The 17,900-nt window shown below is 29.8% G+C and overlaps 1 protein-coding gene across 6 annotated transcripts; it reads left to right on the top strand.

The window, feature by feature from the left end:
• The first annotated feature begins 471 nt into the window (after nucleotides 1–471).
• bbc (choline/ethanolaminephosphotransferase 1 bbc) lies at nucleotides 472–17,536 on the top strand. Of its 6 annotated transcripts, none has more exons than XM_011500043.1 (10): nucleotides 472–812; nucleotides 2,153–2,300; nucleotides 2,991–3,113; nucleotides 3,220–3,323; nucleotides 5,858–5,992; nucleotides 8,733–8,864; nucleotides 12,262–12,420; nucleotides 12,578–12,703; nucleotides 12,903–13,062; nucleotides 17,324–17,536. In XM_011500043.1, the coding sequence occupies exons 1-10, from the start codon at nucleotides 573–575 to the stop codon at nucleotides 17,425–17,427; spliced, it is 1,431 nt and encodes a 476-aa protein (XP_011498345.1). In that variant the 5' UTR covers nucleotides 472–572; the 3' UTR covers nucleotides 17,428–17,536. The 6 variants fall into 6 exon arrangements, with proteins under 6 accessions (XP_011498345.1, XP_011498344.1, XP_011498346.1 ...); XM_011500042.1 differs by lacking the exon at nucleotides 5,858–5,992 and adding an exon at nucleotides 4,243–4,377; XM_011500044.1 differs by lacking the exon at nucleotides 5,858–5,992 and adding an exon at nucleotides 4,243–4,377 and having other exon boundaries at nucleotides 17,239–17,406.
• The last annotated feature ends 364 nt before the right edge of the window (nucleotides 17,537–17,900 follow it).

Genomic DNA, 17,900 nt, shown 5'->3' with positions numbered 1-17,900 from the left:
TCTCTGTCTGGCGTGTGCGCGTGCGTATCGGGAACGTCACAGGTCGTACACAGTGTGAGTGTGTTTGAGAGAGAGAGAGAGAGAGAGAGAGCGAGCGAGTGAGCGAGCAAAGGAAGGGGAATACGAGATTTTTCGCTCTTGACTAGTGCACACAGCGGTTAGCGCGAAGAGAAATAATACGCGTATCGTAATCGATGCGTGTCACTGCGCTGGTGATTTTAACGGATCGCAGGTACGAAGGTAATCATCGCGCGTGGCAAGATAAGAAGAGGAGGCGAGCGTATCGTCGAGGTGGAGAGGCGAAGAGCGAGCCCGACGTCGTCGTCGCCCGTGAGGTAACGAGAGCCGCGCGCCCGCGCGCCTAACGCAACCTTTCCTCGCTTTCGAGCAGAAAAAAAGAAAAGAAAGAAAAAACAAGAAAAAAGAAGAGAGCGGCGGCTACGACGACGACGACGGGTCGAGGGAGGAGGAGGAGGAGGAGGAGGAGGAGGAGGAGGTGGGAAAGGGAGACAGGGAGGAAGGCGAGTGTCGCGAGGTGAATTATCGGCGGGGAGCGACTCCGCGGCCACGACATGCAGTTCTTTTACAAGGAGAAGATCCTCTCCCCCGGTCAACTCAAGAGGCTCAGCGAGCACAAGTACAGCTGCTCGAGCGCGAGCCTCCTGGACAACCTGCTGCAGCCCTGGTGGGATTGGCTGGTGAGCAAGGTGCCCATCTGGCTCGCGCCTAACCTCATCACCGTCCTCGGGCTCTTCGTCAACATCGTCACGACTCTCGTCCTCGTCTGGTACAGCCCCGACGCCAAGGCCGAGGTACTAGCAAGGCCGTATGCGTGTGCGTGCGCTTTTACAGGCGTTATTGCTCGATCGGCATTAGGGCTTGTGTTTTCGATATTTTTCAAAAGTGCTCAACTCCAAGTGGCTATGTTTTCAAGTGTTTAGTCGGCGTTTTCTTTATAAGCGATGACAGTAATGCCGATAATAATAATAATCCCGTCGTGGAAAATGTGTCGTCTTGGTAGTCTTCGTCTTCGTCGTCGTTGTCGTTGTCGTTGTCGTTGTCGTTGTCGTCGTCGTCGTCGTCGTCGTCGTCGTCGTCCTCGTCCTCGTCCTCGTCCTCGTCCTAGTTAGCCGTTACGTGATTTAGGACGTTGGCAAGTCGAAAGGAAACGTTTCCCTTTCAATCATTTATTGATTACGGTTTATTTATACGTACTTAGCTTACGATGGACTTTAGTTATCGTTTTTCTCACGGCTTCTCAGAAACGATGGGTAGACAGACGATTAACGTTAATGCATTTTAATCGCTTTTTATTGCACTTGTGTACAATATCAATTATTTGGATAAGTTTTTTTTTTTTTAACCTTTATGCGCATTAGACATCGTTGCAAATGAAAAAAAGTGCTTTTAATATTTCTTTCAATTTAATGCTGCAGCCTGTGTTAAAAAAAAAGAAAAAAAACGTAAATGATTTTTTTGCTAATTAATTTTTAAAGTTATTTTTCAATTCAGCGTTGTTGCTTGATGATTTTTATGTATATTATGACACGTAGCTAAGACAGTTCCACTTTAAAATAATTCACAATGGATATTTGATAATTAAAAGCTTTAATGTCTTATTTGAGCTTATCCTGAGTCATTGCATTAACGCTTGTGTATCGTATCACCTTAAAAGCAAGTAATTGTCTTCGATGTAGTGTCAAATAATATTCGATACTAGTTGAAAATTACTCTTCGTCGTTTGTATTGTTAGTTAATCAATATATTTAGAATGAATAGCCATTTTTCCATTTATCCATATTTATTACTGTTATGTAAATGCATTCGCTTTGTAAATGAAGCAAACGACAATTTTCAAAATAGGTGTAGTTTGATACAATAATGTCGTACGAGAATTCATAATATATTACCTGAAAATCGATATAGCCTTTACCGATATAGCGTCGACCGTTAATTCTATTGTATTAATTCTTTAGCGATTTTAAAGACAGTTTTAAAGTAAATTTCATAACGCTGGTAAATCAAGGAATTCAACTTTTATTTTATGAATCAAAAGTTTATTCCATGCATGATTAAATAATGAATTACTTATTATTATTATTATTGATTGATTATTATTTCATTGCAAATATTTTTCAACTTCTTTCACTAGTCACCGAGATGGGCGTGCTTTCTGTGTGCCGTTGGCCTCTTTGTTTACCAAAGTTTAGACGCTATTGATGGAAAGCAAGCAAGACGAACGGGAACTTCTACGCCATTGGGTGAACTTTTCGATCATGGCTGCGATTCCATTTCAACAGGTATGATTTTGAATTTATTAATCATTAAATTGTGCAGATTAGCCATAAAAGAACTGAATTTACACATAAAGAATACGTTAAAAAATGTATTAACTCTTTTCACAAATATTTATTGACTATGTCCGCTTAGTCATTGGCGCATGAATTATAAAAAAATGTAGGCATGCATTTTAATAGTCTTTTTTTGTAGTTTAAAATTAATTTAAAATACGTATATATTATTTTTGAATGCATATGCAGTATTGGTTATAATTAGAATAAATAGTAAAGGAAGCATATTTTTTAATGTACAGAGAAATTTACAGATAAATGTACAGTAAATGTTATTACTATACATTAATATTAATTCAAATAATTTAGAGAAAGACAGTCATACAGACATCAAAAAGAGACTTTGTGTGTGTGTGTGCGCGCGCGCGCGCGCACGACAGACGGACGGACGGACGGACGGACAGACAGACACAGATAGAGAAAATATGTAATTAATTACATTATTATTGATTAAGAAAAAACACGAGTAAGCATTGTTTGCACTCTTATCAATCAACTCTAATCAAACAATAAAAAATCATGTTAAAAAATTCTGAAAATTATTATAATCTTATTTCAATAATACACGTAGGCATATGTAATTTATTTTCTTGCATGCGATTTAATCGATTAATTTACATTAACAAAATATATTTTCAGTATTCGTTGCCTTATCAGCATGCATTGCGGTACAATTAGGTTACTATCCGACCTGGATGTTTTTCCAATGTTTCTGCGCAATGACTCTTTTTTATTGTGCACATTGGCAGACATATGTTTCAGGTAATTAATACTTTTTATCTTTATCCAATCGAACATTATTTAAAATTAATTTGCTTATTTTGTGGGGATTTTTAAATTGTACAGATTGTTCATTTTTATATTTCAGGCTCATTGAGGTTTGGCAAAATTGATGTGACCGAGGCTCAATTCACAATAATTACGATACATCTTATATCCGCTATTTTCGGACCTGAAATTTGGACGCGGAAGGTTGTATATTTTTTATCTATTTTATTATCACTTATTTTTAACGTTGAAAATAATTAAATAGATTAAAGCGATATCGGTGTAATGACAGAATTAAAATTATCTTTATATTTTTCAAATGTATTTTTGAAACCGGTTTTTACAACATAATTTCGTATCAATGGATTTCTACTAGAATAAATTTTACTACACTTTTGCTTGATAGCCATTTCAATTATGGAAAACTTTTGAAGTGTTTAGAATAAAACAGAGAGTGACTTTGTTTTTGCAAATTTCATCGTACTGTCTCCAACTTTTACTAATTGGCATTACTCAGTAGTAATGTATAACGATCAAAGTTTAATAGTAAAAAAATATTTGTTTTAATATTCTATTAGAGTTTGTAAAAGTAAATTAAATCCGAGCAAGAGTAAAGAAAACGAAAACAAAAATCTAATAAATGTTTCAAAATTAACACAAAATATTTGTTTGACACGCTTTAGAAAAAATGTGAATAATTTTACAATTTCATATAAATGTTAAAAATAACTGTAAAAATTGTGTATATTAATGTGCGCATCTCTCTCTCTCTCTCTCTCTCTCTTTCTCTCTTTTTTTTTTATTTTTTATTTTTATGTTGACCACACTTTAAAGAGATGTTTAACACAAGTATTATCTTTCAATAATTTATTTATCACACTATAACCTCCATATGTGTGCGAACATCATGAACCGCTAAGGAATAGCTATTAAATGCTATAAAATAGCTATTAAAAAGGATAGTGAAAATGAAACAAGTATAGATTTTTAATTGAAGGAAATTTTTCAAAAGTAAAATCTCATCTCCATAAAATAAATTAAGTATACAGTTAATGTAATTCATACAGTGGAATTAGCAAAATACTTAGTGTTCCTTCAAGGCTAACGAATTAATTTCTTGCAGATACCATTTTTAGAGGGTTTTCAGTTTAAATATATGATAGGAGTAATGACAGTGATGTGTACATTGGCAAACTTATATCCCATCTTTTCGGTGATTTTCACCGGGGGAGTGGGCAAGAATGGTTCGACCGTGGCTGTAAGTTGGATAGATAGACTCTTGGTTGAAGTTGGGTAAAGAAATGTGTTGTGGAGAAAAAAAAAAAAAAAAAAAAAAAAAAAAAAAAAAAAAAAAAAAAAAAAAAAAAAAAAAGGGTGTAGTCTGGATGGCATGGCATGAGGAGCGGTGCTGAACTTAATTACTGACACGCTGCATTCTTTATACTAATCTCGAAATTGGCATTTTTTTTTTTATCTCTTTGTCTTTATATAACTGAAGTACCTATTCAGTAAATTTAACAGCTTGATTCTTAGAGCGCAATATCTGGTTTTTTCAGCCATGTTCTATAATATAGATCAAATCATTCTTTTTAACATCATTGTATCACATCGCATTAATAATAACTCCTACATCATGAATGGCCATCGTTCAATTAAAAGGAAAGAAAATCAGCATCAAACCTTAGATTTTATTGGCTACATCTTTCAATTAAATATATTGCTGCGTTTTATTACTTATCCATGTTACTAACAGTAATCTGATAAAAACAAAAATGCAAGTTGTATTTATTACATTTATTGCACGGGGTAAATATATTCTTAGAAGCGAACAAATTACTTGGCTATCATTTCACTAATTTTAATCACAATCTTTGTTATTCTTATGGTATCGTAGTCCACGTTACTTATGCAGTTTCTTAAGTTTCGTAAGTCAAATTTCTTATGTAACTTTCTTTATAAATTTATGCTTGTTTCATTCTGTGGTGACTGATCGTCTTTCCTTTCGACTATTATTTGAATATAATTGTGAACTACTTGGCACAAATATATAGTTTCTTTCTTTAGTCAAAGCCATTTTCCTTTAGTAAAATTACATGGAAACTTAATATTTGAGTATTTTAGATGGATTAAAACACTTTTTCATCATCGGATTATTATATTCAAGTTACCATTAGTGTTGGCTAAAGAAAATTCATTTGATCGAATATCGTTTATGAACATTGAAAAAAAGAAAATAAGAATAAAAGGAGAGAGACTGAAATTTACAAATTTTTAACTCAGCAGCCCCTTGTGCAGGCCGCCGATTTTAGTACGATTATTATGAAAATAGGAGTTAAGACTAGCAGTTAAGAGAGAAGATAAATAAATTCTTATATATGATTAGAGATAGATAAGTTTGTCCCATTAGACGAGGAGGTAAAATTAAAAAAAAAAAAAAAGAGGTATAAATATCGAATTTAAGCAAAGGAACGTACGAAGTCTTTAAATCATTGTGATTTGTTTCCTCTTCGGATTCCTTCAATCGGATTTCTAATACGTTTTCTAAATTTCGAATGTGTACGTGTGTGAGCGCGTGTGTAGCGTACGCGGATGGGAGTATTTTGACTGTCGTCGCATATAAAGTGAAGTACCATTTGAAAGTAAAAGTGGCTACGATTGTTAAAGATTGTTAAGCGTCGACGAAAGTAATCCGTATCATGTTACATCTCTAACGAGAAAGATTTATCAAATCTGTTTAGATACCAGTGCCTAGCATGGGTACCCTTGGTAACCTCGTAGCAGTAATATTTTATGCTGGCTACGTTAATGTGTTCATTCAGTTCTGTAAGGTCTTTGAATCTGGTGGGGTCGGAAAGAACGGTTCGACGATTGCAGTAAGTTTCAATCAATATTACTATCATAAAAAGATGATGATAAGAGAATGTTGTAATTCAAGATGATTCGATTTTTGTTTAATAAATGTCAATAAACTTTGAGCCTATCTTATAAAGACATTTGGTATATATCGTTTTATATATTAACGATTTTTCATACATTTAGAGAAAATTAATTTATCTTTCTGTTTTAATTAATTAAATTTTTCGAGTTTTGCGTAGGTTCCATAATTTTCTAATTTTCTTTGTCATCGTTTAAAAAGTAATACTTTAATTATTATAATTCTTCAATAATTATCTTACATTAATTCAATTCACTTTAATTACTCGATTATTATTTTTTACTTAGTGATTTATTTTAAAAGGAAATATATATATATATATATATATATACATACATATAACATGAAATATTTAAATAATATTTATTAATCCATAGAGCTATTTAACTTTATTGTGTGCACTGAAAAATTGAAAAACTATAATGTAATTACCAAAGGAGAAAGAAATTCATAAAGATTTTATTTATGAAATTACTTTGTACACAAAGATAATTGGATATTAGGCCTATTCTCTCTCTCTCTCTCTCTCTCTCTCTCTCTCTCTCTCTCTCTTTCTGTAAACGTATAAAGATCAAATCATCTTTTAATATGAAACTATACGATACTGTAAAATTGTAAAATTGTATTATAAGTCGGTGAAAATTTTTCAAGTTTCATTGTAATTATGAAATTTGCAAATGCTCTTTTCGAAAACAACAATTTCATATTTAACCATAAACTTAATTTTTTTTTACAATGGGCCTAATTATTAATCAATTTATATCGCTTATGAACATGGGGATTAGTTGATTAAAAATCACTGTAATGTATTACATTGCAGCATGAATGTAACCCAATTGACTAATTTTTTTATGTATGCTTCTACCAGAATAATTTATAATTATTGTACATACTATATTTATATCTAATCTGGCCTCTATTTATTCTTAATATCTCATGAACATTTTAGGGGAAGGTTGATTATTAGAATGTTTAGCTTGGTGTAAGTGCTGATTAAAGTATTGGCAGTAGAATGGATATTTTGAAAATTTTGGACGCTTCTCTTTACGTAATTTCTCTTAAACTAATACAGGTATCCAAGTGGCAGAATTTTCAAGAAATTAAACCCTCTTTTTATATCTTTCATTTGCATTTTAGATTGAATATAATTTGATAATAGTTGCACAAGTTTTTCCGACTTTATGGGCGACAAAAAAGTCATATCGAGTATATTTGGTGTTATTATATTTTTTATTACTAAGAGCTTGAAAAGTTTCTGTAAACCTTTAGCCACTGTCGAATACTCATAACAATCTCAGTTTCTATCGATAAGCAAAATCGTTAAAAATACCGATCGATTTAGCTGATTTACAAATAGCTTTTACATTGTTGAAAATTAATCGCATTTGTAATTTTTATTTAAAATGTCCAATCATTCCATTTCGCTCTATTAACACAAAATATGTTGATCACAATGTGTTGTCTTTATTAATAATAGTTTTTACAGTGATTTGAACAGCAATAAATATGCGTTTTTAATTATGTTAACGGATATCCATCGGTCAATTTTTAATATTTATATATTGACTAGAATGTTAAAAAAAAAAAACAAAAAAAAAAAACTTAACGCTTACTCTTAAGTTTATATTCAGTTTACAGCGATTATATTAGCTGCATGATTTATACATATTTTACTAATAATCAACTAATTCCATAGTTTTTATTTTTTAATACATGATTAGTTATGTTAGAAATAATTAAAGTAAAAAAATTCATCTGCCATGAGTATCAATTGCGATAAGAAAAATGTAGATGAAGCATTTCATTCATTTATCATGAATATTAGAAGTAAAAGGGAGTAATGAAAAAAAAAAAAAAATATATATATATATATATATATATATATATAAACAAAAGTAAGATTTGATAATCGGAGGTCCCTATTGTTAAATACGTAAAATGTCATTTTATTTATTACTTACATATACGTAATTCATGATTGTTTACGATTAACATAAGTTTACGATAAAAAAAAAATATATATATATATGTGCATAATAACAAGTGTATTGAAATTCTCACAAGTCTATTGTATTTAAAGGACAATTCATACAATAAAGTTTTGAAGAACGTTTTAATTAACGTTGCTCTCATTTATCACGTTAAAATGATCGAATACCTCATTGACTTAAACATTTTCACAATATAATTTTATAATTTAACATTACCCACAATCAATTACTCAATGTTCAAATAATTCATTGCTCCGTACTGTACTGTAAACAAATGCATCGAGATTAAATAAATGCTTTCCCCTCGGCTCGACAACACTATCGTAAACGACGAGAAATTTATTATTAAAGAAAGTTTTTTGAGCATAGAAGTATCATCATCATACAAGTCAGATTCATAAAACTATCCGGGCTGTGTACCCAAAATCCGAATACCAACAGATACTTGAAAATACACAAGGCTTATCCAAAACAATGAAAAATCATTTTGAATTGAAGGAGCTTCGAAGCTCCGGAAGCTCGAAAGCCCTTATTTCCTATCATTTTCTATCGACAATCGTAGAGCATTTGTCAATAACTCCTCACACTTTTACATACGAACACTGAAAACACTAAGCACATCCATCGAACTCATCAGCCATCACTACCTAAACTAACAAAAAGAAATTTCACTTTTCCATAATGTAGTTGCCATACACTGGCACAGAGATGAAGATCTTCCCATTATGGGGCGCAGTGGGCGTCGCAGTTTTGCTTGCGCTCAGCAGTATGTCCGTCATTCTCGCCGGTGGTGTCGGCAAAAATGGCTCCACCGTCGCCGTAAGTCAGCGAATCATCATTGTAGGACCGATTTCTTTAATGCATCTCTCCTTTTATTATTACCTTGCCAACGATTTAGGCCCAATTCGAGCCGACTCTAGCTACTAAATTGTCATTTTAATGTCATGGCTCTTCTCCTTCTTTCCTTATCTTCCCTTGCGTTTACATGTCAACTCGAGCTTAATACATTCCAGATCCGTAGTCAACAAAATAATCTAACATTTACATAGAATTACAAAGGCTTTCCTCCTACCTATTGCATTGCGCTTTTTAAAAACAAATTTTTAGTTAGAAGAATTTGCGGATGTGGGATATCGAATTGCAGTTTGTGCTTTCAAATAATTATAACGAGTCACGACTACTAAGCACTTTTCTTCATCTTAATCTTATATTCGATACGATTTTTATTCATTAGAAACGTTCTAATTAATTTTTTCTTTCTTTCTTTAGTTACGTATATCAATCGGTACAAAAATTATTATTTATTTTCGCATATTTCATAGGGGTTTTTATTTTTTTTTCATCATAACGTTTTGTTTTTGTTTTTGTTTTTTTTGTTTTTTTTTTTTTACGTTATGTCTTACTTAGTCTTAGGCATTTCAGAAATGACTAATTTTACTGAATTCTATTATCTTATTTCATCGATAGTTTGTTTATTTATAAAGGATTTTAAACTACACGTCTAATTAACTGTCGATATTTATTATGATTTTTATATTAAAATCAAAACGTTTGCATATTTGTCAATTTCCATGCTCTCCTACATTAAATCACGTAAATTCATTAAAAATAGTCCAAACATTATTAAATAATTCTTTTAAATCGTTTCTTAAAGAGCAACATTTACTAATTCATATGCGCGAGAGTAAGAGTAAATCTATTGTATCTAATTTTGATTATAAATCTAATTAAAAATTAGAATATTTCAAATGGTAGATGCAATATTCATTTTTAAAATATTCGTGTACGAAATACTGAAATTGATTACATTTAACAATCAGAATTAAATTTTCTTATGATAATTATTATTAAGATACATATCGTTAAGTTAAGCAAACGACTTTAAGATGAAATTCAAATTTAATTCATAATTTGTAATATAATTTTATTTTTAAGAGCCCTTAATAATTGTTTTCTTACTTTATATAGAAATATGGGTAATTAAAGTTGTACAATCAATTTTTATATAATAATTACGCGTATTCTCCAAATCTGTAATTGCCATTCTTAATATTTGTATTTTTTTTTTTGTTACGTCAGTTTAGCAAAATTAAAAGGAATTTTTATTTAATTATCAAACCAATTATTTGCTAGATTTTTCATATAACTTTCACTTAAAATAATTTAGTTTTATCTTCATCTTTTCAATTCAAATGAACGGGCCTAAATCAACATAGAATTTCATCATCGTTCATGTTACTTTGCACCTTCATGCATTCGTTCGTCTAATTATTAGTTTTTATATTGTTTTTTTTTCTTCTTTTTTTCTTTCTTTTTGCTTCCTATATTCGGGTTTCTTTTTATTCTGATTTTTCTTTATTTTGTGTTTAAATTATTGATCTAATTAGTTGTATTTTATTTTATTATATGTAGTATTGACACCTTAATTGTTTGTAATTAATATGTAAGAACATTTTTATAAACTGTACAATGTCTGTATATTCTTTGTTTAATGCATGACTTTAATATATTTTTCTTTTAAATTGTTATTAATTAACAATTTATTAATGCACTTACTTAGAAGTAGTAATCTGAAAAGTCACGTATATTTATTTTTATATAAAATTTTGTTTTATAAAATTTCATTTCATATATAAGTAAGCATAGAATTAGAATTTGGTTTGTAAATACAAGCATTGACAAAATAGAATCTTTTACGTTTAATGTTAATGATTCTAAAATAATGTAATTAATCGACACTTTAAATACTTATGATACAACGATATTTTACATAGTATTATAATAATATATATTTATTGCATTAGATTATATTGGCACTCTAGATTTTTTTAAATAGATCGATTATTATTGTTATTAATACGAAGAAGTGCATAAAAGTTTAAAGAACATCATATGTATCGTTATGGCGATTAAAGTATTTTCTGGATAATATTTTGGATAACACGTTAATCATCCACTGTGCTTACAGTGGATATTTTTTTTTCTTTCTAAATTATCGATAACGAGTATGACAAAAATTTATATTTATGTAAATATTTATAGAAATGCAGTAATTATCGTATTATAAATATGATTTGTTCCCGTTTTTATTTAAAAAAAATTCTCTATAATGTACATTATAATCGTATATTCTTAATTAACTTATATACTTTTATAATTCTTTATATATATATATATATGGAAATAAGTAAATGTCAATTTCTTGAATTTTTTATTTATAATCAATCTAGAGTGACGTATTTTCTTAATTGAATATTGTTATACATAATTCAATGTTTCAAATCTTATTTAGCTATGGAATTCTTCACTTTAAGGCTTAAGATCGTCATAAAAAATGTTAAGCAAACTATTATGGAAACATTGTCTTATTTTTGTAAAAATAAGTATTTCAAAATTTGCAAATTTAAATGACTTTAGAAATTTTAAAAATAATTTAAAATATGTAAAAATAAGCCAGTATTTAGAACAAAGATAATGACGTTAAACTAATGGAATTAATACACTGATACGACCGTTTTATACGTAGAAACATATTAATTGTAAATAATAAAAATGTTGTGAAAAATATTAACTTAAAAACAATGGGCAAGAGTTTGGCTAAAACCTTGATTTTATGTAAATTACTTGTTTGGCTACGTTGCAATAATTTTGTTAACAAATGCTCGAATTCTAGAATTAATATTTAATATGCCTTGGAGTTTTGGTTTCATTAAGAATAGATATAAAATTAAAAACAAAAAAAACAAAAAAAAAACAAAAAAAAAATTCTCTACTTTTAAATAATTGAGGAATAATGTTAAAACTTTTTTTTTTTTTTGTGATATTTTAAAGATAAAAGTATATTAATATTAACGAGTTCTCGATGACATGTATTTTGCACGCAGTTGTATAAATTATTCTTAGATTCTGAAAGAGAACAGAATATTTTTTCTTTATTATTTTGACATTCTCTTACACTTTATTTTAGTTTTTTTTTTTTTTTTTTTTTTTTTTTTTTTTTTTTTTTTTTTTTGTAATGACGGTCTTGTCTTGTTTATATTATCTATGGCTTTTTAACATAAAACGTACTATTGATGCATATCAACAAATTGCACTATTGCTTAATCCTTATAATTGTACAAATTACGCGATACAATTCACAATTGGCACAACGAGTAAATGTGAGATTAAAAACTGAATATTCTGAAAAGTGCTTTAAGCGTCCGACATTTTTCAGGGAACATCCGTGTTGTCGCCCATCATACCATTTAGCTTCGTTGTAGTGCCGGCCTTCATAATCTACAGAAAAAGTGCCGAGCACGTTTACGAAAATCATCCAGCATTGTATATACTCTCATTTGGAATGGTTGCTGCCAAAGTCACAAATCGCCTTGTGGTACGTATTTAAAGGATATTTATATATTCCGATGTGTTAATACATAGATACATTGCACATTGATTGTGGAAAGTAATGTTTTTTTATTTTTTTATTTTTTTTTTATTTTATTTTATTAGTAACTAGCGGTGTAACATTGTAATCTTATGTTTGGTAGGTTGCTCACATGACGAAAAACGAGATGCAATATCTAGATAGTTCATTAATAGGACCAGCGATGCTGTTCCTCAACCAGTACTTTAATTTCTTTATCAAAGAATATTATGTTCTTTGGCTATGCTTTGTAAGTTCTTCATTATTTAATATATAATTTGTGCTTCATTAAATATATAATTTGTTCGCCAACAAAACCGAGACTCTACATGCGTATAATCTTCTGCTTTTCTTTTTATTTCTTCTCTCTCTCTCTCTCTCTCTCTCTCTCTCGACTATTATTACATGATTAATTATTGTAACGCACCATTATGTGACATTTATTGCAGATTTGGGTTACCTTGGATTTACTTCGGTACAGCGCACAAGTTTGCACGGAAATATGCGATAACTTGAACATTCACCTCTTTAAAATACCAATAATTGACCCGCATCAACTTTATCAAAATCAACGTAACAGTGGTACACAAACTGTTGTTGAGAAAAACGGTACTACGATTACTACACGATCTCAAAGTAGAAGGTTATCAAAGAAATATTAAGTAACGATTGTAATAATGAATGCACTACTCGCAATGTAAAACGAGTAGAAAGCTCGGAGAAATGGCAAAAAAAGAAAAAGAAAAAGAAAAAGTAAAAGAAAAAAATAAGAAAGGGAAGCGTTAATTGTCGTGACATGTGTATATAATTCTAATACCAAGAAAATACGGTACATTCATTGTTGTAATCGATCATGCTCGCTGTCCAAACAAACGACATATTACACACTCAAAATCTCATTAGCTCTCTTCCTCTTTATTTAATCCTCTTCACTGAGAGATTAATATGACGAAAATGGTATCAAGAATTACCAGTGAACGGTTGCTGATTGGTTTTTCTATTCAATTGTTTTTTCTTATTTTTACATTCAAATTAAGACTGTTGTTTGAACTGGATGAGTGAGCATCGTTAGCGAGGGTTCCAACTTCCTAAAATTTACTTTTAAATGTTTTATTTCTATTTTAACGAAATTAAACAATTTTTTTCACATGACGTTTACGCGCTTCAGCGTAATCTCGAACAATAACAAGCAAACAAAACAATAAAACAAAAAAAAAAAAACAAAAGAAAAAGAAGATCGTCCACCGAATCTCAAATACGTGAAAAGCACTTTTAGGCTTCGAATAACATATTTCTTTAAATTTTTTTTTAAAAGAATCGCTAAATTATTTTTTATAATTATAAAACCTAATCTTACAAGTTGTAATTTGCAGTTATTTCTTATGACTTTACTTATTTTATGTTGTATAAAAACAAAAAAGCAAAAAAAAACAAAAACAAAAACAAAAAAAAATTTTAGTCCATTCCCATATAATTTCAGGCCAAACGTATTATGAATTTAATTATTATTATTTTTTTTTTTTTTTATATTCTGAAGCCTTAATGAAACAATTGTATAAACTAGTTACGTACAAGAGTCGAATTATTTTTCACAGTTAAATATTTTTGTAAATATTGCTATATTTGCTTTTTGGTTATCATAAATAATAAGATGATCGCAAGATGACGTCTTCATATTTTCTTAATGAACGTAATAAAGTGTAAATAATTATACTAATGTTGGATAATAAAATTTTTTCAGTAGAAGCATGTAGGATATTAGTTAGATTGCGCATGTGCTGTTAATGCGTAGCTTTTACGAACTTTACAGTCTATGAGTCTTAAAAATGTCGATAAATAATTGTTACTTGTCTTTTATTTAAAAAGAGATTATATTTCACTAAAATTTAGCGCACACTTTTTTCTATCCTTTGCTCTACTATTCTTGTACTATTTTGCCCTGAAGCTTGTAAATACTAATTTTCTATCAAAAAAACAAACAAACAAACAAACACACAAAGAAACAAAGAAACAAACAAAAAAAAACAAAAAAAAAGCAACAAGCTAATATTTTTGAAATCGCTCGATAGATAAATTAAATACCTTTTATTAAATGACAAAAATTCAAGCGACCATTAACTATGTAAATAGATCAGCGATTACTGGCTGATCTGCCCTTTGAGCTGATAATGTGATAGGCGTCATAAATATATGCCTTGTTAGTAATTATCAACAATTTTCCATGTATAAAGGCATTTGTGGCTACTTGGTTGTTATTGGCCTCAGAGCCTAATAATATTCTTACTAGATTAGGCAATATTGACCATGGATTGCGTCATTTGCATCCCGTTGTATTTTATAATTCTTTCTTTTGTGTTAACATCCATGTGAATTAATTGCGTTTAATACGTTGATTATAGCGGGATGGATTCATGTTTGAATCATAAAGTTTCGGCAAGTTGAATCCTGTATTTATATGATTATTTGGGTATACGTTATCCATTCTAGTAACGGATTTACTTCGTTGTTACTTTACATTAAGCTTATTGACACAGTTAAGCCAGCACTTAACCGTAACTCTTTTTAGCGTAATAATATTTTCTGAAAATATTCCAGAGCTAGTTTGCAGTTTGTTTTGTATAACTGTAATGTAACTAGTTATCCTATTAGTACATGAATAACTTGATAATAGTATCTGTCGAAATAACGAACGAGTGTTTGGATTTAGTTACCTAAATTAACTATTCGCTATGTCGTAATTTTGCGTCTATTTCTTATTCTTAGTCTTTGAAATAAATGGACATTCGCTTTAATATTTTCAAAATTGTCAAGGTCCAACAGGTGGGTTTACTATTATTGGCAAGATTTGCATTTTGTTTTAAATATTGTATCATGTGATAAATGCTTGTAAATCAAAATTTCAATATAGTACATATAGATGGTTTATGAAAAATCAAAATGCACCGAATGCAGTTTTATCACTTTATTTTTACATTATGGAAGAGCATACATTTTTAAAATAGATGTATAAGTACTTGTAAGTGCAGGACGTCAACTTTAAGGATAGAATTAGCAGTCTGTACAGTTTGGGGCTTGAACACTGCAACATATTCTTTTCCTATTGATAGTATGGCTAAAAGTATTTTTTCTGGTTTCCAATGAAAATTCCTTTCAATGTAATTTCAATTTCTCGCATGACACATTGTCATATTGTTTTGATAAACCTAGTCGTTCCTATTTGTCAGTTAGATAATCAGTTTAATATATATATATATATATATATATATATATATATATATATATATAAATCCTAAATCTCTCTCCCCTCCTCCCCTCCCCCCTCTCTCATTCTATATATAAACTTTGACTTTTGCTTTGCGCCATGCATTAGTCACATAGTCTTTATTACTTTATTTAAAAATGAGAAAGAACATGGTACAATTTTCACGCCTCGCGTAATATCTTATAAATCTAGGTGGACCTAAGCGTGTATTTAGGAAATACTTGATAGACGCTACTGTAACATATGTTACCGTGGTTACATTTAGACCAAGATGCTAAGCATCTTTCTAACTTTTATGGCTCGAAAAAAGAAAAAAAAAAAAAAAAAAAAAAAATGTATTATAAAGCATCGAGCAATCGGATGTGGCAACGAGCTCCAATAAAGCATGTTCTATGAGAAATAATTTAAAAGTATTTTTCCTTTAAAAAGTATAAAAACAAACAAATACCTTTCCTTGCTCTCTATAATAAAACGAATAAGTGCCTGTATATAATAATTGCTTATTGCAACGCGTAATCAACCAATCTATTATTATTAGGTATGTAAATAATTTCTACCGCATGAGTATTTTATTTCAATAACATAATCGTAAGGTTTCCTTGGAGCTCGTAGATATGCATGCTGTGCAAGATCAATTGAAAAATATTTTCCTCTTTATAGCTATTTTTAATGCTTTATAATATCAACATAAACTAATACGTAAAAGGACATAGTTTGTAAAATAGGCGATCAAAGTCTGTAATTGACAGAATTTCAAAAAAAGTATTTTATCAAGCGAAATACGCTACGGACGTGGGTATATATATATATATATATATATATATATATATATATATATATATATGGATATTAAAATTATCATTAATTTAATTATTTAAAAAATATATTACATTTTAAGTAACATTTAAAGTACAATTAAATCTATTCTTACTTAAAACAAAATTTTTTTTGTTTGCGTAATTACGTTAAATTATTGACATTCGCTTACGAAAACGTTTGCTTATTTTTCGACTGCACAAATATTCATATCAAAAAGTTAGATTTATCCATGTAACCAATGGTACATTTAGATGTTTTAGTCATTGTTTGTAAATGACACGAGCTCGAATAGACATTTTTTCATCGAATAATAAATAATTTTATTTAAAATTAATTTAACAATAATAATAATTGATCTTGTTTGCATTAGGATGACTCTAATGCAACACAAGTTGATAAATTACTCGACCACCTAGCATATTTGAAAATAAGGCTTCTGGAAATATAAAATTTAGTCGTAATAGCTTCAAAAAAAAAAAAAAAAAAAATAATAATTTTCCTTCTTTTCATTCTTCCTGAATATCATACTCAATTGCCGATGTATAATGGATGCACATCGAAAGCTTTTGAACCGACTTAATTATTAAGTACTTGAGAAACAATAAAAACATGAAGGGATATAGATATACGCGTGAATTTAAACAAGTCGGTATTAAGTAAAATCTGAAAAACTTGAGAAGGCATTTTAATTACTTTCAATATAGGGAAACGGAAATAGTGATGCCGCCCATACGTCGCGCCAAAGTTTCTTTGAGACTTCCGTGTGCATGAGAAGAGTTTTGTTCGCAGTGCAAATGCCGATCGAAGAAGAGCCGCTACTGCGCGAGGAGTCACAGCCCCAGGTTCATCATCACCAACAGCATCACGGCTCCGACACGTCACTTGATCTTTGACATAACGATGAATCTCATGGGGCCAGCGGCTTGAGCGAGCAGCAGTCCCCGAGAATAACGGACCTTGTTATTGTCGCTGTGCAAAGTGACGTTACTCTTGATAAATCATAAGAATAATCGTCGTCGTGCTGCGGATTCGTACTTTTTTTTTTCTTTTTTTTATCAAGCGAAATACGCTACGGACGTGTGTATATATATATATATATATATATATATATATATATATATATATATATGGATATTAAAATTATCATTAATTTAATTATTTAAAAAATATATTACATTTTAAGTAACATTTAAAGTACAATTAAATCTATTCTTACTTAAAACAAAATTTTTTTTGTTTGCGTAATTACGTTAAATTATTGACATTCGCTTACGAAAACGTTTGCTTATTTTTCGACTGCACAAATATTCATATCAAAAAGTTAGATTTATCCATGTAACCAATGGTACATTTAGATGTTTTAGTC

The sequence above is a fragment of the Ceratosolen solmsi genome, unplaced genomic scaffold (assembly GCF_000503995.2).
Source record: "Ceratosolen solmsi marchali unplaced genomic scaffold, CerSol_1.0 scaffold41, whole genome shotgun sequence".
Classification (NCBI taxonomy): domain Eukaryota; kingdom Metazoa; phylum Arthropoda; class Insecta; order Hymenoptera; family Agaonidae; genus Ceratosolen; species Ceratosolen solmsi.
Note: the sequence above shows the minus strand (reverse complement) of the source record. Positions and strands in the feature narration are given on the sequence as shown.

Coding starts and splice junctions, on each gene's coding strand:
- bbc (XM_011500043.1), top strand. CDS start 573: ATGCAGTTCTTTTACAAGGAGAAGATCCTCTCCCCCGGTCAACTCAAG. Junction 813..2,152: donor GCCCCGACGCCAAGGCCGAG/GTACTAGCAAGG, acceptor TTCTTTCACTAG/TCACCGAGATGGGCGTGCTT. Junction 12,421..12,577: donor AAGTCACAAATCGCCTTGTG/GTACGTATTTAA, acceptor TATGTTTGGTAG/GTTGCTCACATGACGAAAAA.